The 27070-nt window shown below is 38.1% G+C and overlaps 1 protein-coding gene across 2 annotated transcripts in view; it reads left to right on the top strand.

The window, feature by feature from the left end:
- Positions 1 to 426: 426 nt before the first annotated feature.
- Positions 427 to 27070, top strand: part of RPS6KA3 (ribosomal protein S6 kinase A3) — a 73643-nt gene continuing 46999 nt past the window's right edge. For both annotated transcript variants that reach the window (XM_058044719.1, XM_058044712.1), the window contains exons 1-2: positions 427 to 598; positions 13422 to 13478. In XM_058044719.1, coding sequence (XP_057900702.1) covers positions 527 to 598; positions 13422 to 13478 — 129 coding nt within the window. In that variant the 5' untranslated portion in view covers positions 427 to 526. The remainder of the gene's footprint in view (positions 599 to 13421; positions 13479 to 27070) is intronic.

The following is a 27070-nucleotide window of genomic DNA, read 5'->3' as shown; positions in this document are numbered from 1 at the left end:
CACCTTAATTCCTTTCCCTCTTTGCCTAATGATATTCTGCACAACACCACGTCTCACCCGCCTCTCGACTTCTCCCTCCGCGCTTGTTTGTGCAAACAAACTCTCCGTGTCTCCAATTGCCCTCAGCCCGGGGAGGGCCGCAGTCCCGGTTCCCGCAGCCCCTCTCCGTGGGGCCGCGCCCGCCCCAGCGGCAGCGCTGAAGGCTCAGCCCCTCACGGGCACGGAACGGCGCCGGTCGGGGCCGCCGGGCGCAGGCGCGGGCGGGACCCGGCGGCCGCCATGTCGTGAGCGGAAGCCGAGCCGGGCCGGGGGAGGGCGGCAGCGCGGCCCCGCCCGGCAGCGGGGAGGGCGCGGGGGAGGGACGGGCGCACCGCGGCGGCGGCAGCGGGCAGCAGTCGCCGCAGGAGCCGCCGCCGGAGCCAGCCGGGCTGTCCCGCGCCCTCCGCAGCGCTCGCTGCCTGCCTGGCCGCCCCCGCCGGGTAGCGGGAACGCGGAGCGCGGAGGCTGCGGGAGCCGGGCGGGGAAGATGCCCCTGGCGCAGTTGGCAGACCCTTGGCAGAAGATGGCTGTGGAGAGCACGGCCGAGAGCAGCACCGAGGTACGGGGCGGGCGGGGGGGTGCTGCGGGGAAAGTTGTGAGGAGAGGACGGGACCGGGACTCCCGGTGCTGCCGTCGCTCCGGGGATGGGCAGAGTTTCCCCTAGCGAGGTTTCGGGGTGGGCAGCGGGCGGGGGCCGGGCGGCAGCGGCCCGGCGGGGGAGCGCGGCGAGCGCCGGCCCCTGCACGCCGCTTCCTCTCCGGGGCACTGACTCACGGCCGGCATCGGCCGGTACTCCCCCGCCCGCACCGGGCTCGGGGCGTGTTTCCCGGGACCGGGCTGCTCTCGGCGCACTCCCTCCCCTTCCGCCCCGTTCCCGGGAGGGAGTAACCTGCCTCCGCGGTGGCCGCCGGCTGGGCGCTTTTGTTCCAGCGCGGTGTCTGGTTACTGTCACGGCGAGTTTCCTTTCCCGGGGCGGCCCCGTCGCCTCCGCCGGCGGGGCTCGAGGTGGGCAGGAGGGCCAGGCCTGCCCTCGCCTTGCCCGGTGCCCTCGCCTTGCCGCCGCTCCCCGTGTGGGTCCCCGCCCGGTGCCGCTGCCCGCTTATCTCGGCAGGATGGGGTTGCCGGCAGTTTCGCAAGAATTTGGGAAACCGCAGGGACGTGAAGGGTGGCGGAGCATGGGTGAAGCTTTGTGCTCGGCGGCGTTGCCGGGAAGAAGCCCGGGGTGCCGCGCAGTGTGGGTTTCCCGCTGTGGTAGCGGGGAGTGCTGTGTTGTGCCTGTCCTTGTTAGGCAGGACGCGTGTCAGCTTTCCTAGGCTGGAATAATGAGAGCGGCTGGAAATTCGAGTTACTTGATACCGAGGCTATAGAAGCTTTCAGTTATTTTAATGTTTTTTCCTTCTACTCTTGGTTTGGATCTATGTAAACACTGCACCTACACTGTCAGTTATGCTTGCTCCGTGAGTCCCTAGTAGCCCACAGTGCGTGTGCTACTTTGTGACCAGATTCCATCTGAAAAGAAAAAGCTGCTTTTGACAGTGCAGCTTCGACCTGAATCGGCTCCAGCTGATGCTCAGCCAGGCTGCTTCAAGTGATGCTGATGTGGAACGGTGTGGACCCAGGCCAGCTCACGACAATTAGTCGCAAGGTTAGGACTCTCTCCTTAGTGAGACGAGCATAGAGGGACCAATGCAGAGTTTCTGCAGTATCAGGATTTGTCCTTTTGATATTTGTCTTGTCATCCTTCTGCTGAAAGTCACTGTATCTCAAGGAGTCAGAGGAACCTACAGTTCAGATCTGACAGGCACACACATTTTTTTATTCTTGCCAGCTACTGTAGTTACTTTTAAATTCGTGCTAGTTATTCACTGACTTCTGGAGTAGTGATCTTACATGATTTTAACTGGGAGTTACTACAATAGTAGTGTGATGCTTGAAGGTGGGGCAGAGGGTGGTAGGGGAAAACAGATTAATCATTTAGAGAAAAGTAACTGTTAATTTAGTCTTTGGTGCTCACTGCATGCGGTCTAACTTCAATAATAGTGTATTTTCTAGGTATGTAGAAAAATAGATTGTTAACTGCAATGTGTGTACTTTCATGATTTTACTTTACTTGTTTTAGCATATTTCAGACATCATTTGTTTTTGAATTGCTGTCCTAAACTTTTTGAAACAAGTGTATTTTATCACTTCCTTAAAAGTAATTAAACTTTTTTATTGACATGAGTGTACCATGTATAGTAGTTTATCACCAAAAAATGCATAGGACCAATAATAAAACATGAAACAGCATGAACTGACAGGTTTGCACTCCAAGGCCCTAGCCTAGAATAAGCAATTTTTGAAAAGACCAGGCTGCACCTGCAAAAGCTCCTCAGATGACATTCAAAAGGAAAAAGTTACTTAGAAAGGTTGCTTATGTGAAATGACTATTAAAGAAAAGATATTTTAGTAAAAACAGATAAGTTTAATTCAAATACATAGACAAGTGACCTAAATACATAACTTGGATTTTTGATTTGCATGAGTTGTGTTTATCTGTAGCATAGCAATATCCTAATTACAGACCCTATTCTGCAAGAGTATCCTTGGGCAAAAATGTTCTTACATTTGCCTGAAACTCATTGTGATTTCAGTCATAGTTTGATACTAATAATGTCTTAGCTGTGCTCAGTAAAGCATTTCTGCTAACCTCTCAGATTTGCTGACACAGTTCTTCTAATGCTGTATTAGCTGCATATGGAATTACAAATCTGTGAGCTCTAAAACTCAGCTCAGACACTTTCCCTTTCTTAACGACTCATGGAATATTTAATTGACTTGGTTTTTCATTTGTTTCCCAGTGCAATCCTGTAGTTACAGTGGTACCACCAAGGAGGTGATATTCTGTGATGGGTGAGCAAATTTAGGAGGAGGACTAGAATACCTTTAAATAGCTTTAGATTAGAAGTGTCCTTAACCACTAAGAGCTGCTCTAACTTAAGTGTGCAGAACAGTAGAATATAGTCCTTCTTTCTTAAAAAATAAAGCAGACAATATTTTTTTTTTAAGATAAAATGTGGCTTTATGATTTTCAGGACTTCTATTTCTACAGGTGCACATAGGTCAGTGATCCACATTGCATCTCTGACAGCTTTTTTAATATGTAAAGTTATTACACTATTTTAAAAATATTTTGTCTGTACGTGTAGTTTCAGTTTCATGTTGTAAATCACAGCACCTTTAAAGCTTGTGGAATGATGCTGTCTCTTACTGTCTCAGGGTCTACTCAGGATTCATAACAAGCACAGGTTTGTTTTTCATGGTGAGAATATGCCCGTTATTGCAAGTCATCTGCTTTTGAGCAAATTAAGTATTGATGACTTGAGTTTGCATTTGAATGCCTGAATAACTAGCCTGATCCTTTGGTCTGCACTCCCAGCCATGCATATTAATATCAACTGGAGGAGAATGAATACAGTTATGGCAGCCGAATTTTGGACACCAGTATGTTGAAAGAACTGGCCATCATAAGGAGATGCCTTTTACTAGGTGTTCTGGGAAGTATTTGTGACAGTTGTCATTAAGTGCTTTAATTTAGATGCTCCAGACTGGCTGTGTAGAAAGTTCTTTTTTTTTTTCACTGCTCTTGACAGAGTTTATGGTCACTTGTTCAGGTGTTTAAATAGGTGATATGAATCTTCCATCCCAAATTTCTTTGTTTTATATTCTGTATCCAGAATTATTTGAACTTTCCATGAGACAAGGGATGCTAGCGTTTAACAACCATGCTGTTATTTTAAAGAATCTTGTATAATGCAAATTTTGCTTTGTAATTTCATTTTGATTGTCAGTGTGGCATTCTCTATGTCAATGTATATTTCTGGCCTGGAAGCTGAAATTTGTCAGATGTCTTGCCACATGTAGCCCTGAGCCTGTGGTTGTCTCTTCACATTCTGTACCATGTAATCAGTGTTGTACTTGTGTTCCACAGGAGCAAAGGCTATATTTACAGTCGTTTCTGGTATAGCCAACACAGGTAAATAGTTAAAGCCAAAGTGGAATCACCTAAATGGACTGGTCTGTGGGGTTTTGAGGACTATCCATTGTCGCTCCGTTATAGACAAAATCATGTGCAGCACTCGGCTGTCGCTTCTCAGGCAGAAGTGCTGTCAGCATAGTGCATTCTGAAGTCTGAATTTTTCACTGATTTGTGGGGTGATGTTTTCTTGTACTGAGTTAAAATGGGAATTGGAAATTTAATTTTCATTTAAATAAGTAGTATACACTATATTCCACAAACTGTTGTGATAGACAGATAACAGATCTTATATGTATGTAAATACTGTCTTGAGAAACACATAATCTGCATGAAAAGTGTTGGAGGGATGTTCAGATTTTTCATATCCTTATTGGTACCATTTTACCTGCTTTGTTTTTCAGTTAACACAATCCTAGTCTGTAACATAATAATCATGTCCTGTGGTCAGCTGAGTGGGACAGGAATAGGCAGAAGCTTTACTTTGTTGAATTCAGTACCTCCATGCACTGCTGTGTGCTCTCTGCAGCTCTTGATTTCCTTGTAAAGGTGTAGAGTTTAACTTCTTTGAATGGTTCTGTTGCTTTTCTTAGGACATGGGCAGTTCTTATCTTGTTATTGTTTTGTTTGTTGTAGTGTAGGCAATATTTCTCGCCCCAGCTGTAACACAAAGTAGATGTGAGCAGATTGACACATTTAAAGGTGTGTCTGTTATCTTTGAATTGGTTGTGGTCTGTCACACTGACTGTAGTTGTTTGTCATTTGAAATGCTAAACTTAAAGTCACATTGAAACAGAGACGGAGGTGGGCGTTTAATTATTTCTGCACATCAAAAATACTAGCTTTGGGTGTTGACTGATCTTGGCAGGTGGCAGATCTACCAGCTTTCAGAGCCTACTCAAGATACTGGTTTGGAATTGTGGGGTTTTTTTTCTGTGGGGAGATGTTTTGTTTTGAATTTGAGGCTTTTTTTGTTTGGGTTCTTTTTTCCACCAGATATATAATTCATAGCCGTATTCCAATAGTGAAACTTTTAAGCACTTTTTTAGGCCAGAGTAGATTCATATAATTGTTTTTTTTCAGTCTTGGTGATGTTCAAGAGGGGAACAATTTAATCAGTAAAACTGGGAAAAGTTAGAATCCCTTCAGGGAACATTTAAGTTTGGGCGAAGTGGTTGATACCACTGTTGCTGTGCTATATGCTTGCATATGTGATACTGTGCTACTTATTCTCCCCTTATTCCCTGAAATAAGATTAAATGCCTCACCCCCCTGGAAGTAGAGGGGAGAAAAAAATCCTATGTAGCAGATGGGAAAATGAGGCTCAACAGCTTAGTGACCCCATCTAGCATCATTCACTGAGTCTCTTCTAGAATTACATGAACTCTGATTTTTTGGGACCTACTCCAGTGCCTTGACCACAAAGTTACTGCTGGTTTATTCCTATCAGTGAGAGTTACCATATGTTTGCTTTGATGCAAGAAACCTCTGTGGTGTGCTTAATGCTCCACTTAAGTATTTTTGGAGGAAATATTTTTTTTTATTTATTTATTTATTTATTTAGTGAAGCCATTCAATTTTGTGTGAGTATGTGTCTTTAAAATACTTTATTATGGTCTGGGTATGTTTCCTGACAGTTTCTAAGTTTAAATTAAAATAAATGTTAAAAGAATATTTAAATAACTTAATCCAAGTGTTAATTTATTGAAACATGCTTAGCTATATGTAGATGATGTGAAGAAATGGTATTTTGTGATTTTAAATATCCAATGATACATAGCTCTGAAAAATAAAACTCTCTTTGTCGTGCATATTCAAAAGGTAGTGGTTTTAGGATGTAAATATTATCTTAATTATTTCTTGCATAACATGTTTATCAAAATTAGTTACTGTTAGAACTTAGACTTACTTGTGAAAAAATTATTTTAACTTCATGGGGATTCTTTCTCCTTCTGTCTTCCTGTAGCTGACTTTTGATACATAGTCAGAACTATACTTCAGAAATCCTGAATTTTAGGAAATAGTGAAGTTGTTCCACAACTTATTCTCTATTCTTAGCAAAATGTGTCAAAATAGTAAATTATAAAGTAAGTGTAAAAAAAGTGTAGATTTCACCCTTTGAATTTATTATGAATTCTGATAAACTGGCTGACTTCTGAAAGCCAGTGTGTGCAGGGCAGGGGAGTGCAGGGCAGGGCCTTGCCGTGCCTGCTGCCTGTCCCTGCTCACCGGGAAGGGCCTGGCACATCCTCCCTGAGTGCATCCAGTCCTTTGGCAGAGCCCAGCAGGGCACAGGGCATTTCTGGGGGCCTGGCACCGCAGGAGGCAGGGAAGGAGAGCTGCACCTGCCTCCTCATGCAGATGCAGGCTTGGTATAGGATTTGGACACTCTCAGGTGCCAGAGTCACTCTTAAGATAATGTTCAAGCAGAAGGAATTTCTTCTATTGTCAGCTGTGCAGCAGTAGTTGGATAGATTAAGGTGGGTGATTTCAATAATGAGTGTGTTTCTTCTTCCTCTTTGGAGCACATGAACAGGGATTGGGTGCTGTGGGGTTTTGGCTTTGTTTTTTGCTAAGGCTGCTGAATTGATGTGTTAAGTGTAATAATTTACTACCCATCCACTTGTTCAGGTAGAGAACTGAGCCTTTCTCTTCCCTGTCTTTTTCTCATTTTCTTGGGTTTTTGGTTGATTGGTTGGGGTTTTTTTGTGAACGCATGACCACACCTGATTTGGAGCTGGTTTTAGCTACATGGACTGCTTGTCCAAGACAAAGATTTTATAACAGTATATCTACAGCATCTTGAGTAATGTTGTGGCACATGTTTGACTTCGAGTTAATTCAGAGACTAACACTTGCTGAGAGCTGCAAACTTTTTTACTATTCTTTTCTAATGTTCCTTGGCACAGTGCTGGAGAAATGCCAGTGAAGGAAAGCATTGCAGTGCAGGAAAGGGGGGACTGCTTTTCTGTATTGTTCAGCTATACTCTTGAGTCATACTAGATGGGAAGAAGGTGGCAAAGCAGATAGGGTTTACAAAATCACATAAAGTTGCCCAAGTATCCTAACTTAAAGAAGTTTGGCTTTGTACCTAAATGATTTGCAAGTTAATGGCTTTTATCTCAGTTTGTCTGTGGAGAGGCAAGTTTCAACATCCTGTTGTTTCTCTTAATACTTAGCAAATGAAGGAGCCAGTCACTTTAGACAATAAAATGGAAAATAAATTCTGTGGAATTCATGGAACATAAGTTAACAAAGTTTTATATTTAAAAATGCTTATGGGATATTTTTTTAATAAGGAGTTTTTAATACTTGCATGTATTATTTCTAACAGCATATACAAAATGTTTTGGATAAGTGCTATAAGAGAACAGCTAGAGAAGTCTAAGATGGTGGCTCACTTCTGCTATTTACATCTAGTAAATTTTAATCAGGTCAGGATTTAGGTAAGTGCTTTGGATCTGTGTGGCTTCACAGCTCAGAAGTTAGGGCACAAGTCATTAATTCAGATCCTATTAAAGCCTTATATTTTATTTAAGCACTGGAATAGATTGTGAAAACTCCTGAAGATTTAAGAAGGGCTTAGACATAAATGTCTTGTGAGCAGCATTGTAGGAACAGCTGATCATGCTTTGGTACATGGAGATAGATCAGCTGACCTCTTAAGGTCCTTTTAGTTTATTTTCAACTATTTTTTGCAGACCAACAAATTTTTTCTCGGGGTAGCTCATTGCTGCTTAGAATAGCAGTTTTGAGTGTGCACAGTTTGAAAGGTTTTTACTAAATGTGGTTCCACACAGTGCCTTGTGGCACAGGTTTGTTATGAGTGTTTCAGTGGGAATGCTGCATTTTGTGCTGCTTTGAAACACGCCAGAAGCATTGTCACAGCTTTCCTCTATCCAAGGAACTCACAGTTCTTGGGCTTTGTCAGTTGAGAGTCCCTTGAAAACACGGAGAGAGCTCAGATCTATGTATACTCAGTGTTTTCATGACTAAATAATACTGAAAGTTGTCATGTGTTTAAATAACTCCAGTTGTTGGGTAAATTTGGAAGTTTTCATAGTTGAAAACTAGGAGTTACCTGAGAGAGCCTTCATCACCTATGTTACTCATTGGCATGTTAAAACTTCCAAATAACAATTTGTAAGGGTCTGATTCAGACATCTTATCTCTTTTGCTTATTTGTGTCCAGAAAGCATCATTCTGCACTGATACACAGTTTAATTCTTGATTTAACTCTTGTTAAGTCTTGATTAATTGCTAAGTCTAGGAATATAACATTTTTTGTTTTTACTGAGTTTTGTGATTCTGCTACAAGGCACCAATTACATGGAAAAGCCAGTAGTTGCCAAGTCTACTGAAATCTGTTAATAGTATAAGGACTGCTTACTAATTTATATACTCAATTACAGTATTAATAATTAGGAAATGTGGAGTTTAATGGCAGAAGAATTATTCCAAAAGATGCAATTGGTATCAGTTTCATAGAGTTTTTAAGTAGCTGACAAACATAATTGAAGAAAAAAGTTAAAATATTTAGCAGAAAGAATACTTAAATATCCCAAAATAGTCCAACAATAGTCTAAATGCAAAGGAGAGATATTGTAGAGGTGGTAGGAGGTGTCGAATATCAAAGAAGGTCTGGGGACAAACTTAATGCCCTTCAGAAAAAAAATCCTTTTAGACTGTAGAAAAGAACAAAGATTAACAGAATGTTAGAATGGAAATGCTAAACTAAATCTAAAAACTTCAAGTGTATACTGTCTATCATATTATTGATGAAACTAAGGGAAAATGTGAAAAATGAATACAATAGGAAACATGGTGATTTGCTCACTTAAAATTTCAATTGGTATGGTTTGGATACATGTGAAAAACACTGCACTGCAAATGATGGTTACCTGACATTATTAAAATAAGATATCCTGCCCCAGATTGCTAAGTCCTAATTGTATTTATGGACGCTAGGTGCTGTGTTGTACATAAAAAATTGCCTATTTGGATCCAGCACTAATCAGAAAGGTAGATGTGAAAAGCATTAGGTTTATTGTGCAGGTGAGTTTTACCAGACTTCTGAGACAAATTGGATCTCTTGCAGTAAATGCTGGAACTATAATTGAAAACAAAAAAAAAGTGGCATTACAACTTGCAGGTCCATATGTAACTGTAGCGTGTAAAGTGCAGGATATTCAGTGCTTCAAAGGAAGTGGTTAATTGATTGTAGGGAGATTGGGCTGCATTTCTTGGTGTACTTCTTTCTTACAAAGGGTTTGGTATGACTGTGTGTTCTTGATGCCAGTACCTTAGCACGTGACACTGCTTGTGACCACATCGTCCCTGCAGTGTGCTTTTTATGGGTGTGCATTGCTGGTCCAGATATGAAATAATTTGAATTTTAAAAAAGCTTGCTTTAAGCTGTCTTTCTGCCAGGAAATTCCTAAGAGTTCTTACATTCTGAGAGTTCAGTGGGTTGAAACCTGTAATTTTTGATTGCTGGAAATATTGATGATTGATTGACTTTTGTGTCACATGTTCTGTCAGATCATTTGGGGGACATTCATGTACTAGCTGCCTGATAAAGATTCCCTGGTGTCTGCCTGCTTTATACCTAGTAGAGAACCTGTAGGAACTCTTTGTGTTCTTGACCATTTGATTTCAGGAAAACTGCTGGAGCCCAGCTGTGTTTAGGTATTGATTTCTACTAATTTAGTGAGACATGGCAACAGGTTTAAAAGCTTTGAGGAAACAAATTTTGTAACTTAATTAACATGACTTTTTCCACTGGAAAGCAGAATAGGAAGTTGAATCAGAGTGGATTGGAAGACCATTTTGTAGGTTGCCTATGTAAAGGATGTGCACCCTCCTGGAAATAGCCAGATCTTGGATCAATTCTGCTAACTTAGTTGTCCTGCTATGAGAGGAGAGCACCTGAAGAATAATCAAGGTCTAGAGTCTCTGTCCTTTGAATTAAACTAATCTGAGAATGTGAAAGATATATTATTCAGCCTTCTCTTAGTCTGTGTTCTTCAGACTATTAGATCTGCTCCCAGCCTGTTATGTCATTGAGGCAGGCCCTTGGTGCTGGTTAAATACTAGAGGGAGTCTACACCCAGCAAAACAAAACAAAACAAAACATGTTTCATTTGCTCACCTCTTAAGTGTGCTGCTGACCTCCTCACTCCACACTGGTTTCAATAGTGCCATTTCCAACAGGAACCTTTGGGCTTTCCATTTGAACTCCTAAGAAAGGCTACAGAGTGCACAGCCTTTCTGAATACACAGCTGTTTTCCATTCAATGGTGTATACCAGCAAACCATAAATCATATATACATATTCTTCTTTACCTTACATGGTTCAGACTGTTCTGAGAAAAACTGGTTCTACCATCCAGTGATTCCCTTGGTATAATCATTGCTTGGGTAGACCTGTTTGAAAAGATCTTGCTAAGCCAGTGCTCTGGCTCAGACAGGACTGCATGGTGCTCATGCTGATTCCTTGAGTTTGTTCCTAGTTCCACTGAGTGTGTTTTGCTTGAGTTCAGCTGAAAAGTAACTGTGAGGAGTGCAGGATCAAACAGGAAGACCAGATTGTGCAAAACAGTTTATTTGTTTTGCAGAAGTTTGCTGTGGTTTTTCTGGTTGACTGCTGAGAAAGTCAGTGAGGTTGAAGATTAGAGCCTTTTTAAAAACAGAGGTTGATCTTGCCTTTTTGTCTTTGAAGGGAAGCTTTTCTGAAGTTTCTGAGGGTGCATTTCACTTCCAACTGATTTCAGTTGTCTTAAAGTAGTAAATGTGAGAACTTACTGTGTTGTGAATTCTTTTTTAACCTGCAGTTAATGTACATTTCTATTTAGCAGAATGACTATTGTAGCAGGAATCACTATTTCTGAAAATCTGCATGTGGAGTGGAGTCAGTGTACAGCACATGTTTTTGATATACAAATTGCCCTATTTTAGGCCCCAGAGTTTGGCCATTGTTGCTGTTAGGACATTACAGACTCCTCCTTTTCAGCTAAAGTCAATTATTTCATTTGTTCCACTGATTTTTTTTTTATTTTATTTTTTTTTCTGATTGCAAGGTTGAAAGAAGCTGTGTTGTGGCATGAACAGAATGTAGAGGTGTGTAGCTAAAATACTGATGTTAATTTATGTCATAAATTTGAGGAAAGGGGAAGTATGTGACTTGTGGCCTTGATGGTAATGATATATGTGTACTCAATATACAGCTTGTCCCTGTAAACAAGCTTTATTAAAAACACTCATTTCTGTTACTTAGTTAAGCTGGTATTTTTCTGGTCTTCTGTTTGATAATATTAACTTTTAATGTATCTTAAAGAAGGATAGTACAATACAATATTCACTGCCTGTACACTATAAGTAAAAGATGTTACAGTGTGGGGAGTGTGGGCTTTTTGGAGAATCATCAAATTACCCTTTGCTGTACAGATAAAAGCTTGTATTAACTGTCCTTAACTGAGACAGCTTTTAAAGATTATATTCACTGCTGTAGTTATAGCACATGCCACTGATTTCTTACTAGAAAGAAATCTTTCCATCATGGAAAGATGATTTCCAGAGTCGACCAGAGTCATGTCAGAAATCTATAGTGTCTTCCTGAAGCCAGGAAAGATGAGTAAATAGCTCTGCTGCCATGTGCCAGATGTCTGCACTAGGAAGACAATCAGAAAACCCTGTCTTCTTCCCCTCCCCACCACCTAAACAAAACAACCAAAAACAACAACAGCCAAAAAAAAGAAAAAACAAACCCAGAAAAACCCAAAACCCCCAAAAAAACCAAAAACACCAAAAAAGCCCCTAAAAAACCCTGAAGAAACACCCCTTCAAAAAACCCCAACCCACCTGTGTCATATTTGAGAAATCCATGATTCCTATAATTTAACTTTTTCTAGCTGCGTCTTCCAGGAAAAAAAAAAGAAAAAAGAAATTTTAAAAATGCTCAGTTGCTAGAGAGCTGGTAATCGTCTGATTGAACATTCAGTGTGCTTGCAATATTTGAAAATTAAAATTTGTAAGAGGTAATTTGCAGTATTTGAAAATTAAAACATTTAAGTGGTTAATCTGTCACATATGAAAGACTCTCCTCTAGCCATATGCAAGCTAGAAGATTCTATCAATCAGAAGTTACAGAAGATGTTAGTAAAGTTCTGAAGAATTGTGCTGAAAAACCGAGTAATGGGTAGGAAGGTGTGAAATGAAACTAAAATCTGAATTTCTGAACAGCTTTTATTAACTTTCTGACATCTAAAAGGTAACTATCTATTCATGTATGTAACTTTTAAGTAAGTTAGGATTTGAAAAAATTGATTAATTAGACTTTGGATTCTCTAGGGAAACAATGCACAAATGAGCTCAAATTCTGTCTCCAATGGTATTGGAAAATGGTAACCATTTTTAATAGTTTTTCATTTGTTTCTAAAATGATTCTGAATCACTGTTAAAATTTAGGAGCAAACTAAGTATTAATGCCTGAGGTGACGCCCTGTACCCTAACTTAGGAAATACATAATTTTACTTAAAACTTCCTATTGGCCATGCTTGTTGTGCAAGCAAAGTCATTCAAATTCTTTCAGGGAAGAATATCTCTTAGAAATTCTCCAAGTATAGTATCACTGTCAAGCAAAAGAAAGCTTTTGTTGACCAACAAGTTATTTAAGGGTTTTTTTGGTTTTTTTTTTTGGTTTTTTTTTTTTTTTTTTGTTTTTTTTGTTTAGTTTGTTTTGTTTTAAATCTTTATGGGTACATTTCAAATTTAAAAGACTTTTTCTGTATTGCTTGTTATAATAGCCCTCGGGAAGGTACAGAAAGTGGCAAATGCTGTAAAATTGATAGTAAAATTAGAATGTCATTCAAATTTTTTTTAAGTCTATACTGTAGTTACAAATTTTTCTTTAAGGTGGAATAAGGACTGACTTGCTATGTGAGGTCATGCTCTTAGAAGGAGCCCCTTTATCTGTTTATTTTGTGTGGCTTTTTGCCATTCAGTCTTCATCAGGTTTAACTGTTTTGTAGATATTGGAGTAATGGAAAATAATGTCTACCTGTGTAGTAGTGAGGCTTCAGATGCCAGGTGGTTTTATGTATTTCTTACTGTGACTTCATCCGGGTTGAGAATACACAAGGATCAAAGCAAGAGTGGCATTACATGCCAGCAACAGGGAATTTTCCCTTTTTACTGTTTACTTTCAATTACTTTTCATTTTTTCAATTTCAATGTTTACTTTCAATTACCTGCTTTTGTAGAATATGGAGAAGAGAGTACAGTAACATGCTATGAAAGCCTATTTCCAATATATTTATTTCTGTACTTGGATTCAGTATTTATTTTCACTTTGTGTCTTTTTTACAGAATGGACAGCAAATTGTGGATGAACCTATGGGAGAAGATGATATCAACCAACAGACTGTAAGTAAAAGATGGCTGTAATAAAAACTGTACAATTTTGGAGCATGCTGACATCTCTTAATTCATCATGGCAGTTTGCCACTAGTGTTTTGTTGTTTGAGATTACTGGACATGGGGTGCGCTCTCAGATCTTAATGTTTTTGAGAGAGGTTTTTTTCTCACTGACTCAGGTCTAGTTTGGTATCCTACTGTTCTCAAAACTCATTCCTCAGCTTTTAATAGTGTTTCAGGGAAGGTCGAGTGTGAGGAACAGCTGTGAAAGTCTAGTTTCCATTGTGCTTGTTATTTAAAGGTATTAATCAAAGGAGTTCTTAACCTGGGCTTCTCAGAAATAGAAATTGTTACTAAAGAGGGGATCAATGAACCTTCCTGACTGTGATCATTTTTAAGGTTCCTTGCCTTCATGTCAGACTTGCAGTTTACAAAATTTCATAATGTGAAGATACCAAGTTCAGTTTTCTTGTTGCAATGCCTGTGACTTTTGTCAAACGTGAAGTTTAACTGTGCTTTCATGTTAGAGAGTACTAGCTGAATCTTAGGTCTGGTGATAAATGGCTTTGCCAATAAAAACAATTTTTGAAACTCCATACTTGGTTGGACTTCAGGGTTTATATGCTGCTATTGCATATTGGGCAGACTTCAGGTTGTGAGTAATGGTCCAAGCTGTTTCCCATTCCACCTGTGCTGCTTGACAGGTAGGAGGTAGAGGAGTGGTATCAGCCTGAGAAGAAGAGGAGGGTGGAGAAAAAGGTGGTTTTAGCTTCATCTTTGTTTCTCACTATCCTGGCAACAGGTGAAATCAATTTTCCCTAAATAGATACTCTTTGGCCCATGATGGTAACTGGTGTGTGCTGTCCCTGTACTCAAGGCAGGGCATGAGCTTTTCTCCTACATGTCCTGCTGAGGAGGGGGATTGAGAAAGTGCCTGGGTGGGTGTCTGGCAGTCAGCTGATGTTTATCCCTCAAAATTAGCAAACTTCTCTTTTAATATTTGATAACTACAGAATGCTTGCAAATGTTTCCCTATATTTCCTTTGGAAGTTTCCAAACTGCTGCTTTTTTTGTGAGCAATTGATTTTAATACAGTATGACCATCAAGAAGTTAAAACATTAATCTGATATTCTTTCTGTCATGCTTGAGTTGCTTGGTTAAGATTGTTTCAGCTTTTTAATGTCTCATACCAGTATTTTAGGAGTATATTTTGCATTTATTTCTAGACTGTGGTGAATAAAAGGTTGCCAGTTGTGGTGTAAATTACTCTAGGGGTTTTTAAACAACATGTTACTTCAGCTGAGTCAGTTATAGCTGGAAGTTAACCAGTGCTGTCAGTCAGGTGTTAAAATACTACTTGAGCTGGGATGTGAGAATTTGTCAGTCCTTCATAATCTGTTTTGATACAAGATGCAGACAATTCTAAATTACCATTGAAACTCATTTAAGTTGTGCTGTTTAACTTAAATGCACTTAAATGGACTTAAGGCACTTACATAGTTGCTAACAATTTATGAAATTTCTCAGCTGTAACTGAGGACAGTAGAATGCCTCGGGTGTACTGGCAAATCAGATCAGAATGTAGGTGTGTAAAGTATGAAAGTTGAGGACAGAAAGTTGCCATACTTCTATGGAGATAGAAGGTGAAAGCTTGAAATCTGTATCCTTTTGCTGTTGTAAGTGATTGGATAGAATGTTGATAATGCAAATAAGATAGGAAGTTTACAATAAATATTAAAATTTAACACAGTTCTGTGTACATAGGAACTTTCTCTGGTATTCTGTGTATCAAAAGATAAATTGTTTCATTAGATCCATGTTCTTTTGGTCAAAAGTAAATTAACAGGAAAGCCTGAGTTGGATGGCTGTGATTCAAATTTGGTGATTGTTTTAGGAAAATCAGGAGCTATAAAGATATCTATTTCTAAGGAATCCAAGATGCTCTATGGTTCAAAGTCTTCCTTCTTTTAAAAGTCAACTCATTCAGTACTCTGGTTTTATTGCAACAAGTGTGCTGATTATAGCTGACTTTATTGCTTGTTGCCAACAATTTTTTATCTGTATCTCATAAATGACCTGGGACCAGCAGGAAATGAATGTAAGAGCAGCTGGCTGAAGCTTAACCTGATGTGAAAACTTAAGTGAACATTACTGAAAGGGGAAGCTATTTAAAGCTTTTTGTTTGCTACCTTTCTCACTCTCGTGCTGTCTGCCATTGCTTTTTGTACCTCTGTGTCCATAGAGATTAACTGAGCAAATTAATTGTTTGGAGCTGTTGCAATCATGCTGCATGCTTTATTGCTAGTTAAAGCTAACCAGAAACTGCAGCTTCGTTTAACAGGTGGCTTCCCATTTTATGTGTATGTGGAGAGTGTATCATGTCTGTGCTGTGTTCTTTATGTTCCGTTTTCTGGGTTCTGTGTAACTGAATAAACACTTAGTACAACTGATGCATTACCCCTGCATTCCACTAGCTTAAGCCTACTTAGTAAACATATGAACAATATTAGGTTCCAAGATTTTGTAAAAAGTTTTATTTTCGCTAGAAGTGAGATTTTCATTTGTAAGTTGCAGGAAGATTTCTTTTTGGTAACCTGCAAGGATTAAAGGTTTTTTTTTTCCCAGTACAGGCAGAAGTGGAACCTGTTCAGTCTCAAACCTGGGATGAACCTCTCTTTGATGCAGGTGGTGGGGTCGTATTACTACCCTTGACTTCTTGCTTTGGCCCTACTTTTAAACAAGCAGAATTAAGGCATACATAGAATTAAAACTAAACCAAAACAAATCATATTGAAATATGCAGATCGAGGGGATAAAATAAATCTCAGTAGCTGTCATCCTCTTACTAAAAATATGCAACTAAAGTAACAATGACTAGTCAGCGGGTAGTCAAAGGTAGAGTAATAAATGCTTGCAAAGAGAAGTCAGTAGTTTAAAAAGTCTTTTTCACTTATGTTTTCCTGCTAGAATTTAAGTAACACATCTGTTTGTAGTCAGAAGAGATGAAAATTAACCATTGTCTTCCTACTCGGTGTTTTTTATTGAAAGAGTTTATAAGAAAAGCATGATCTTAAAAAAGGCTTCAGTATACATTGGAAAAATAATTTGAAGCATGTGGACAATACAATCTCTTTGTTGAAGTATTGCATTTGATTGGCTGGTGCTGAGATTCTGTATTTTACATGCATGAATACCATACAATTTACAATTTAAATCTGTAAAGCACTGGGGTGGAGATGTCAGGATAAGGAGAGGGAGCTCATTCACCAGTTACAGCCATGGGCAAAACAGCCCCCATCACTCAAGCAGTAATTCTAAATCCAGAGTAATCTGGGGTAATCTCATTTGTTGTATCTTCATCTGTGAAAATAATGTCGGATGAGAACATTATTCAGGAAAATTCAGGAAAAAAGCATAACTAAACTGAACGATTTTTAGGTTTTAAAACATTTCAGAGAGGCTTTAGCTGATTTTCAGTTTAGCCTCAATTTTTAGTATTCTGTACTGGTGAGAGCTCAGTGTTTCAGAAACTTTTGGTTGTCTTTTGGCAAGTTGAAGCACTGTTTCAGGACTGCTCTAAACATCTGTTGGATATTCCTGCTCAGGTGATCAGTAACAGTTTCCATGTTTAAGAACAGTCATATCTGTTAGCATGACAATAAAGACATTTCTGATTTTGTTGTTTGTTTTACTTTTTCTGATACAATCTTCACATTCCAATTTTCTGTGTGTGCATGTTTGTCAGTTTTTTGATTAAAATTCTTGGCTCTGTGGTAGAGGCTTTAAGACATAGCTATAATTTCTTAAACATTAGGGAAATGTTTGGATTCATAGGTGTTCAAATCCATAATCCAAGTTTTGGATTTCTCATTATTTACAGACTGATACTTAATTTTAGCTGAAACAGCTACTTGTGTAGCTACTTGTAGCTTGGGTTGCAAATACTAAACTTGTATTTGAAAGTATTCTGTGATTCTTACATTACTTTTAGTGTATTCTACTAAATATACTTAGATATATGTACTCATGTACATAGTTTTATTTTAGAATCAAATAACTTGATTCTGGAACAAATAAGGGTTTTTTTAGGCAAACAATTTACATCTCTAAAAATTAAATCCAGTCATTTCCTTCTCAATGACCAGACTGTGCTTTGTAAAAGTCTGAATACTTTTTGTTTTTTGTCTAATATAATAAAATTAGAAATTCATTATCTTCCAAAGCACTCTACTCTGCTGAAATTTGCATGAATTTTGTTAGCAACTTTGTGACATGGTGCATCTTACCTTTTTGAGAATGAACTTGCAGGTCCTCATGTAAGAAGTTACAGCATCCTTGTAAACAGTGCAGACCATTGTTCTGAGATGTTAATTCTTAGATATCAAACTAATATATAAAGAAGGCAAGCCCTGCAATACTTTTTTCCCCTAAGATGTCATCAGATGTTGAGGAAAGATTACAGCAAAAATTTCCTTAATGTGTTCTACTGGATTTTCTGAGTGACTTCTTTTGCATTTGGTGTCTTAGTTGCAGGATATGTTCTGGATCTTGGTTAGAAAATTTAAATAATTTGAGAGTGTAAGCAATGTTCAAAGTCAAGCTGCTTACTTGTTACATGGAGAGAAAACAGATGGTAGCCCTGCAAAGCCTGTAAACTGACAGATGGAAGCTGCCACACCCCCTGTTTAATAGAATATTTCTGCTTTGGCTATACAAATGTATTTATTATGAAGAAAAGTATATTATTCTGCTTCTGAAAACTCAAAAAATTAGCTCTCTGTTCCTCAACTGTTGACCTTTGTCAAACAAGGGCTTTTTATTCCATGTGTGTACTGCTTCTTTGGTTTTTTGCAAATAATTGAAAGCAATCCATACTACAGAGCCTTGCTTTTCTAGCACTGTAAAGACTTAATTTGCATTGTTACACTTCTCAAACTGAGGGTATAGGAGATAGAATATAAGTGGAGTCCTTCAGATAAACTGACAATATTTCAGCATTCAATACAACTCATGGATTCCCAAATGTTCTCTATTGCTTTGAGAGTTCCTCAGCAGTTTTCATTTCTCCTGCTCTCTGTAGTGTATGTGAGCTCTGTTCTCTTGAAAGTCTAGACAGCATTTCTCTTAATTTTTGTAAATTCAGATCATCCAATTTAAACAATGAGGAGGGGATGGGGGGAGATGAACTCACTTTGTTTCTGTACTGGAGGAGAAGGAAATGCATTGTGCAAGTGGAGTTCTGCAATTGATGGGACTCTGACTGACAGGCTCACCACATTCCCTTTGTTTTGGAGACAGTTGTGTCTCCTGATAAACAAGTATAATATAATCCTTATCAAAGATTTTAAATTGGGGAAGCAACTTGCTGGAGCAATTTCTTCTTTTTATCAGAGACTTCCCTGTTGGGGACTGCTGCCCTCTAACCTGTCTCCTTCGTATATGAGGGAATATTTAAAAGGGCAAGCTCTCTTCTGAGAGATGCTCAAAGTGAGCTGTGTAGTTTGTATCTTAATGTTTCTGGTTGGCTGCTGGTGCTCTTTGGGAACCATGCAGGCTGTGTTCTCCCAGAGCACAAGAAATTTCTTCCACCTGCCAGACTCATGCCAGTTATAGGAGAGCTATTGTTGTGCAGTAACCCCAGTGACCCCTGAGCACTGTGCTTTGTACTTCTCCAGGAGGTCACATAAAAGGTTTTGGAGAGCAGTAGTCAGTAATTGTACAAATGTTTCAGTTGAAATGCCTTATTCCCATCACCCTTAGCAGATACAACATATCTGCAGCAAAATACACTCTTACCTTTACAGCCACAAGAGAAGAAAATTATTATTTACCCACAGTATCTTTTCATCTTTAAGGAATATTGTAGTTAGAGCTGCTCTTACCATTTACTCTCCATTTCTGCCTTTAGCTCTTTCTGGTACAACAGGGTTTAATTTAGTGACTTGAAGATTCCTGGTCACTCTGCTTTTAGTGTAATTGCATCTGTTCTTTACAAGGTAATGGCAGAGATCTTGAATGGTCTCCCATTTATTTATTTCAATTTCTTTTAAGTTTTCCAAGAGCAAAATTAAATTCTTGAGGTATTTCAGTTTTGAAGGAAAAAGTAGCTACAAGTTTGAATTAATTGAAGAGAGGAAAGCTTCAAGTAATTTTATGCTATTAATGAAACATTTTAAATCCTTATGTTGCAGTAAGCTTCTTGTGTTCAAGAAGCTTTGTTCATCTTGAAACTAATGTTTAATAATTCTTTATGCTGTGTTACTGCTGCTGTAGGAAGGACTGCTTCCCAAAAGGCTGTACCACACTGGACTGTGAATAGCACCTTGGCATTGAGGACTTGAGAGCCCTCAGTTGAGTTACAAAGTCCTCCTTTGTGTAGTAGCAGTTCCTGAAGGCCTGTGTTTATTATCATAATAATTGTGTATATTCAGTACACAGAGTTTGAAAGATTGTCCCTGCAGATGTGACACAAATAAAGACCCAGAGGAGTACAAGAGAACACTAAAAGGGCACAATTTTGCTTCTGGGATATGGCTAAAGTCAGGTCTTTATTTCACCTCTCCATTTTGGCTCATGGTGAGGAGATGTGTAATCCCAATTTAAAGGAAATGCTAGAAACTGATACTGTAGGGAGCCAGGATGTGGGCTAGAGATAGCAATGTGGTCTGTCACTTAAATTACTGGCTTTGTCTTCTGAAGAAGAATTAAAATATAACAAAAATGAAGTAATCCAGATATTTGTTAGAACCCAGTGAAGGGAAGCTGTGTGCAGGGTGGGTTTGTTTTCATGTCTTATGCAAGCAGGACTAGAGTATTTTGCTGTGTGTTTCCTTTGATACACAGTCACTAAACAGAATCACCTGGATATGTTTATAGCTGAATACTTGTATATGCCTTTGACTAAAGGTTTTTACTTGCCTTTGTTTATTTACTACTTGAAAAACAATCTTGTTCCACTAAAGGAGCATGTACTTTGCAATTCCTTGTTTTAACAAGTATCAAAAAGGTTAAACATAGTGTCAATATTCAGGAAAATAGCTCCCGTAGTAAATCTAGAGAGATCAAATTAAAAACTTCCTCTCTTACTCTTCGCAGTAAGTAGATTGAATTCTAATTCCTAAAACATTTGAAGTGTCTGGGGCTTTTTAAACATTGAAGGAAAGCTTAGGAATATTTTTTACTTCAAGAATTTCACTTTCTACAGAGCAATACAATATTGGTGCATAAGTCAGACATTTGAGCTGGGCAATCCAATTTAAATATTTCTGCAGTTTGCCTTGGCCTAGAACATCTGTGTAGCATTTTCTATGTGCAGGATTTCAAAGGACTCAGTACAAGGTCATTTTGGTCCTCCCACTAAGCTGTAGTAAATAAAAACAACCTGTAGGCATTCTCTTCATTGAAGTCTATAAGATAATGATATGTGAGATCTTAAAACATTTTGTAAAGTTAAATTCTTAAAAATATAGTAATCACCTATAGGACTTAAAATACTTGCTATTGTGCTTAATTGGTAAAACGTTGTGTAGTAGTGTGATTTCTGAAAGAGATGCTGATCTCTGTTGTTCTTTTCTGGGAACCAGGAATCAGTAACATCTGCAACAGCCTGTTGCTATCAGACAATCTGTTTAAGTTTCCTGTGCTGATCTCTGTAAGTATCAGCAGCATGAGTACCACTGCTGCCCAGTCTTTCTTTATTATTATTTTCTTTCACAGCTCTGTATGTGTGTGTGTGTGTGAAATCCATGTCTTTTTTTTTAATGTCTTTTCTTTTCTTTTTGACCTTTTTTTCCCCCTTCTCTCTCCCCACCCCCCAGCTGTGTCTGACTTGCCTGACAGGAAATTTTCTAATTGCCGGAACAGCTGGTCACAGCAAAAACGCCAGGGTTGGTCTTCCCTGCTAGACTTCTGATCGCTCAGTCAGAAAATCCAAACATCATGGTTTCTTAGTCATGTTTAAGTTTCTGCCTCTGCGTGTTCGCTCTGTGCGGGTGAGCTTAGTTTATTATTTAAGAGAATAACGGGGAAAGTTTTACTTTTGTTTAACTTGGGATTTCAGAGCAGTTTTAGTCTTTCGCTGCTTAGGGATCAGTGTTGTTTGGATACAAAGTGTTTTGTATTTCCTTTAAAAAAAGTCTCTGGTATGTTTGTATCTTGTAGAAGTTTCTAAGGTACCTGCTGATAATATTTAGCCTTATTAGGAAATTATTTACATACCAGTAACAATGTAAAACTTCTATTTTAGGGGGAGGTGGGGGTTGTTAATTGTGAGCTTAGCTGCATGTTTTCTCACTGAGAGTCAAGTTTTATTAAAAGCCTTTGTATTTTTAATATTAGTGGTAATTTTAACTAATTTTAATAGTTTCATCTTAATGTAGTGCTTTAAACTGTAAAATATGGCTCTGTGTGGTGATAGTTAAAATAACTCAGGCATATTTGTGTCTTAAATTTACTTCTGAAATGGTGTGAAGAGTAGTGATACTTGCATAACAGGGTTAAGGTTATTTCAAATGATAAATTAGTCATAGGAAATGTTTAATTTGTGTAATTTGTCTTGTTGGGCATATATTTAAGCATTAAAAAGTTTGGTTTATGTTGAGAAAAATTACTAGTGGAATATTGTATTGTGCCAAGCACTGTTTCAGAACTATTTAACATTACATGTAAACATTCTATCATTGGAAGTCAAATCAGTTTTCACATTTATCCTTTTGTAGGTCTGCAAACACTTTTCAGTGAGAGGGTAAAAAACCCAAAACCTCATGACCTTCTTGTGTAATGACTTAAGTGAGGGTCTGTTAACTTGTAAGCAGTAGACACCTACTAGCCCATGTACTGGTTTAAACAATTTGTATTAGTTTTTGCAATGCATATTAAAAAATAAAATGGAATTTTCTTGCCACAAGTGAAACACCAAAACAAGATATGAATGTAAAACAATAGAACATGGATTGCATTATAATCAAGAGATTTTTAACGTAAATCTTATAAAATATATACTTATCAACTCATGGTCCTGAATTGCAGTTCTTTTCCACAGGCAACGTGAAAGGTATTCCTCAGAAATTTTTTTAAATAATGACATTGTTTTATCTACTTACAGCAGCCTGGTTAGGTTGTCTTCAACATTCTGTTGATTTTAAAGTGCTAGCTATTGCAGACCAAACTACGGGTTTTCAACCCATATAGAGTTCAATATATATTTAGGAAATTATGATAATAAAACAGGATTCATAGTTTTCATAGATTAGTGCTGAGTATGCTCAGGGATTATTTTTCCTTCTAAATAGTTTGGGGCTTTTTAACTTTAATTAGTTTTTAATTGCAATTCTCTGTTAGTGCTTACCAAGTAGGAAAAAAATTTATATCAGAGTTACTGGGAAATGAAAGATCCACCCAATGAGTATTTTTTTCCAATGCTGACGAGCTCATTTCAGTTCATGAGATAATTTTGTGCTTGATCAAAAGAGAACTGCATTGCAAAACTGCTTTTGGTGACATTGAGCTTTTAAAATGCTTACAGGAATTCCTCAGCTTACCTGCCAAACAACCTACTGCTCACAGATCCTTTGGGGAGGAAGGGGTAGTGTCCTGCTCCTGTCCTGTCCTTTTGTGTTTTCATTCTAAGGAAAGAAAGCATTTTCAGAATGACACTCCCGGCCTGGTGAACCACATTTGTCCATAGGGCCTTACCTGTCCTCTGGCTTGTTTCTCTGGGACAGCATTCATTCTTCAAAGTCCTATCTGGCTTCTTCTGTACAACAAAAGAATGAGTGGAGTTCTGTCTCAGTAACCAGGTCTGCAGTCTTCATTTTGTGAGTTGTCTATATGAAACAAATACAGATATAGTCATCGTTCTAGATCTCAAAATTGTAGCAGAAGAAGCCAAAAAGAGTAGAAAGAGGCTAAGGAATAAATACATTAATACAATTTTTTCTTTGTTATCTCTACAAATTGTTTTCCTTTAAAAGACTTAACAATTTAAGAATTAAAAAAAAAAAAAAAACCCAGACCCTGAAACTAAACATTTACAAATAAAATTTTCTTTAAGAAATCTTGTTTTCTATCAGGTAAAACAATAGATGCTGTCTGCAACAAATGATATGCTGTTAGTTGAAATTGTAGGTTTTTCCATCTCTTAAAAAGAAGCAAAGAATAAATTGTGAAAGCCTTGGTTTCTGACTTCAGATGTCCACATTTAGAACTTCTGCTCTACTCTTGTTTTTCTTTGGTAGTAGTGTAAAACACACAGCATACACAGAATATCCTTAGATCAGCTTGACTTAATTTTATGCATGGTACTGCTTTGCTTTTTGTTTTATTGGAATAATTGCTACTTCAGAAGGAGGGTTTTTAGAACAATTGTTTGTGTATGAGCAGATAAGTAGTGGCTACTTCTATAAGTGACCTCAAATTGAATATTAGTCACAGTTATAAGGAATGGATTTTAGTCCATGATTTAGCTCACTAACACTGCTTACCAAAGTGGTGGGAGATTGTGAAGTACTTGTTGCAATGTGAGTTTTATTTTTAGGATAGTTTTGAATTTGAGGGTAGGAGTATAAAAAGTATAGAATATATGAATGTATATAAAATGTGTCTAAGGTATTTAAAAACACCTAGACTGGTGAATTCTTCACATTTTTAATTCCCATTTTTATCTTAATGAAGATTTCTATAAGCTCTGGTAGAAGAGGTAAAAGTAATTGGTTTTCAGTTTGTTGTTCTTTATTATTTATACAAGTATAACTCAAAAGGAGGGTCTAATTTCTGCAGATAATGCTTAAAATTTATCCTATGTTCATAACAAGTTGGGAAAGTAAAAATGCATCTAGGAGACTTCCTGACTCAAGGGAGGGGAGGAAAAGGAAGTTCTGTATATGAGCTGGGGAACTGTGCCAACATTGAGTCATCCTTTTAAAATCACTTGATATCCAATAAGCTTACTGTCCTCACAGGACATAACTGCTTTATGTAACTTCAGCACCAAGGTTTAATATCATAGTCAGTACTTCAGAAATAGTTTATTTGATTGTGGGGATCAACATTATGATGCCTGTGACAGACAAACACAGCCATGTGCAGCAGAGCTCTTAGCAGTACAGTGAAGGCTAACAAAGTAGTAAAAGGCAACCTATAGCCATTGTTGGAGCAGTGGTAATAAATTGCTGGGGAATCCATTTTTCTGTTTTCAGCCTTATCTTTGCTGGTACTAAATGTACATGTGCTTCAGGAAAGTGCATTTGTCTAAAGGAAGCAAAACATTCCTGAAAAGAGATTAAGAGGGGTGAAAGCAAAGCCGCTACTTCCGTAATGAAAATGGAAAAATCTATGTTGCTACATAATCAATACTAACAAATGAAAAATGATAAAAGCAGTATCTTGGCTGCTGCACATTTGGATTGCTTTTTTTGATAATTGTATGGTCAACAGCATACCCCGATTTTAGGACTGATACGCTGATTTAGGTCTTATCTTGAAAAATAGCTGATGTTTAAGGGAGGTGTTTGCCAATATTGGCAAAATGGTTTTGACTTAATTGTTATGATCGAAGCTATCAAAAAGGATTTCTTTTTTCTTATTCTGATTCCTGACCATAGAAGTTGAAGATCCAGAACTGTGATCCTTCCTAATAGTGATTCTGGCTGTTTCTAATGTGTAAATTATCTCCATATAAAATAGATTTTAAAATACTGTAGTATGTGATTTTAAACAGAACATATTCATTAAATAGTTCCCTAAAGAGTTTCTGATGGATCCACCAACATTTTTTAATGTTTTCATAGCGTCTATTTAAAAGAAATATTAAAGTCCCAATATTGGTACAGTTGAGTGCTAAATGATGTATTTGGAACAAAATCTTGCACAGTTTGGGGGAGTGACTTGGCTTTGTCAGGCAGTGACTCTTGGAGGGGCTCTCAGTGCCCACTGAACACAGCCCCATGGCTGGTCCCTCAGCAGCTGTGGTCGCTGCAGCTCGAGGCAGGAGGATTGTGGCTGGAATTGTGGGGGTTGTTGCTCTATGTGCAGCAGAAATCAGTGATGCAGAGGCTTCCATAATAACATGAACTATCAAGCAGTAAAAATAAAAAGTCGGTGAAGACTTTACAAGAACACGAGCTAGAAAATCACTTTACAGTGAAAAATATGAAAAAATCTTTAAGAAGCAAATTAAATCATAACTAAGACTTATGTCTGTATGTAACTGTATGTCAACGATGGTTCTGTTTTGTACCTTCTTTACTCTGTAAGGCAGTACAAAATTAACAGGTAAAGTTGAAACCTGGGTAATGCTGGAACCAGGATTATCAGTATTTAAATTAATTTCTCCAGTAGTTGCTTAAGATGGCTCAGCTATTATAAAGGTTTTAATTATTTATTGAGATTAAATTTGTTAATCTTCTTATCTGATGTTGATGTTAAGTCAAAGCCTTAGCCTCATTTTTACAGATTTTGGTCAGCATGTCAACACTGATTGGTGTCTGGGAAGAACTTTTATGATTACTGAACCCATCCAAGGATTTTTTGCTTGTGTCAGATTTCCTTCCCACTGGGTTTTTATGAACTTGAGTATGTATAGCACATCTACCCTAGTGATGTGTGCTTGTTATTGGAAAATGGCAGTTTATTTAAAACTCCTGCTGATAGTCAAGTTTTTTTGCAGTTCTAAAAGCAAAGATATGACAGAGGGGTTTCTACCTGTCCAAAAATTGTGTTTTGAAATTTAGAGATTTTATCTAAAATGAGTGTGAGGTTAATAGTTTGTTCTTGTTCATTTCTTATGTCCTTTATTTCATAACTTCAATCTCTATTAGCTGCAGAAGGGGTTGATCTGTGGCCTTTTACTTTTTTCAACCATGAAACCTTTTATTCTGATGCTACAGGTTTGGTGCTGTTTCTTGCTATATTTTGTAAAGCCAAGAAGTGTGTAGAGGGGAAGCTTTTTGATCAGTATTTAGTCATCTGCCAGCTGAAATTTACTGCACTTTTGAGGAAATTTTCACCTTCATCTGGGTAATGCTCATTTCATGGGAAAGTGAACTTGCAGCCAGCCTTGTTTTGCACTCAGTCCTTGTGGGTCCCTCCTTGTAACAGCGTGCGGATGTTGTGTGTTATCTTCAATATCCCCTTCCTGATGCAAAGGACTCAAGATAGGATGGTTATTCATCACATGTCTCATGCAATAATGACCTCAGGATTTTCTTAATCAACCTTTTATAAAGAGCACTTTCTCAGAAATCTGTTCCTGAATTTGTTCCAGGTAGAACTTGGGTATGGTGAAGGAGTCATTTATTTTCTTTAGCCTTTAGCTGCTGTTACTCCTTTTATGTCATCAAATAAGAACATCCGTTTTCCACAATAACAGGCCTCAGAATAATTCAAAAAGTAATGCAAATCCTTTCAAAGTGTTCAACATGTTAAAAATAAATAGAATGTTCTTTCAAAAAGCCTTAATCTACAGGTACTTGTGGCATGTACTGCACATACCTATCTTTGCTCTTGGTATGGTAAAAAAAATTAAACCTGCCAGGTTTTTTGTTATTCTTTGCATAGTTAGTCCAAAAGATTTTTTTTTTTTAATTTGATTTTTTTAAATCCC

Source organism: Melospiza georgiana, chromosome 2 (genome assembly GCF_028018845.1).
Source record: "Melospiza georgiana isolate bMelGeo1 chromosome 2, bMelGeo1.pri, whole genome shotgun sequence".
Lineage (NCBI taxonomy): Eukaryota > Metazoa > Chordata > Aves > Passeriformes > Passerellidae > Melospiza > Melospiza georgiana.
The sequence above is the reverse complement of the archived record's forward strand: the minus strand, read 5'-3'. Positions and strand labels throughout refer to the sequence as shown.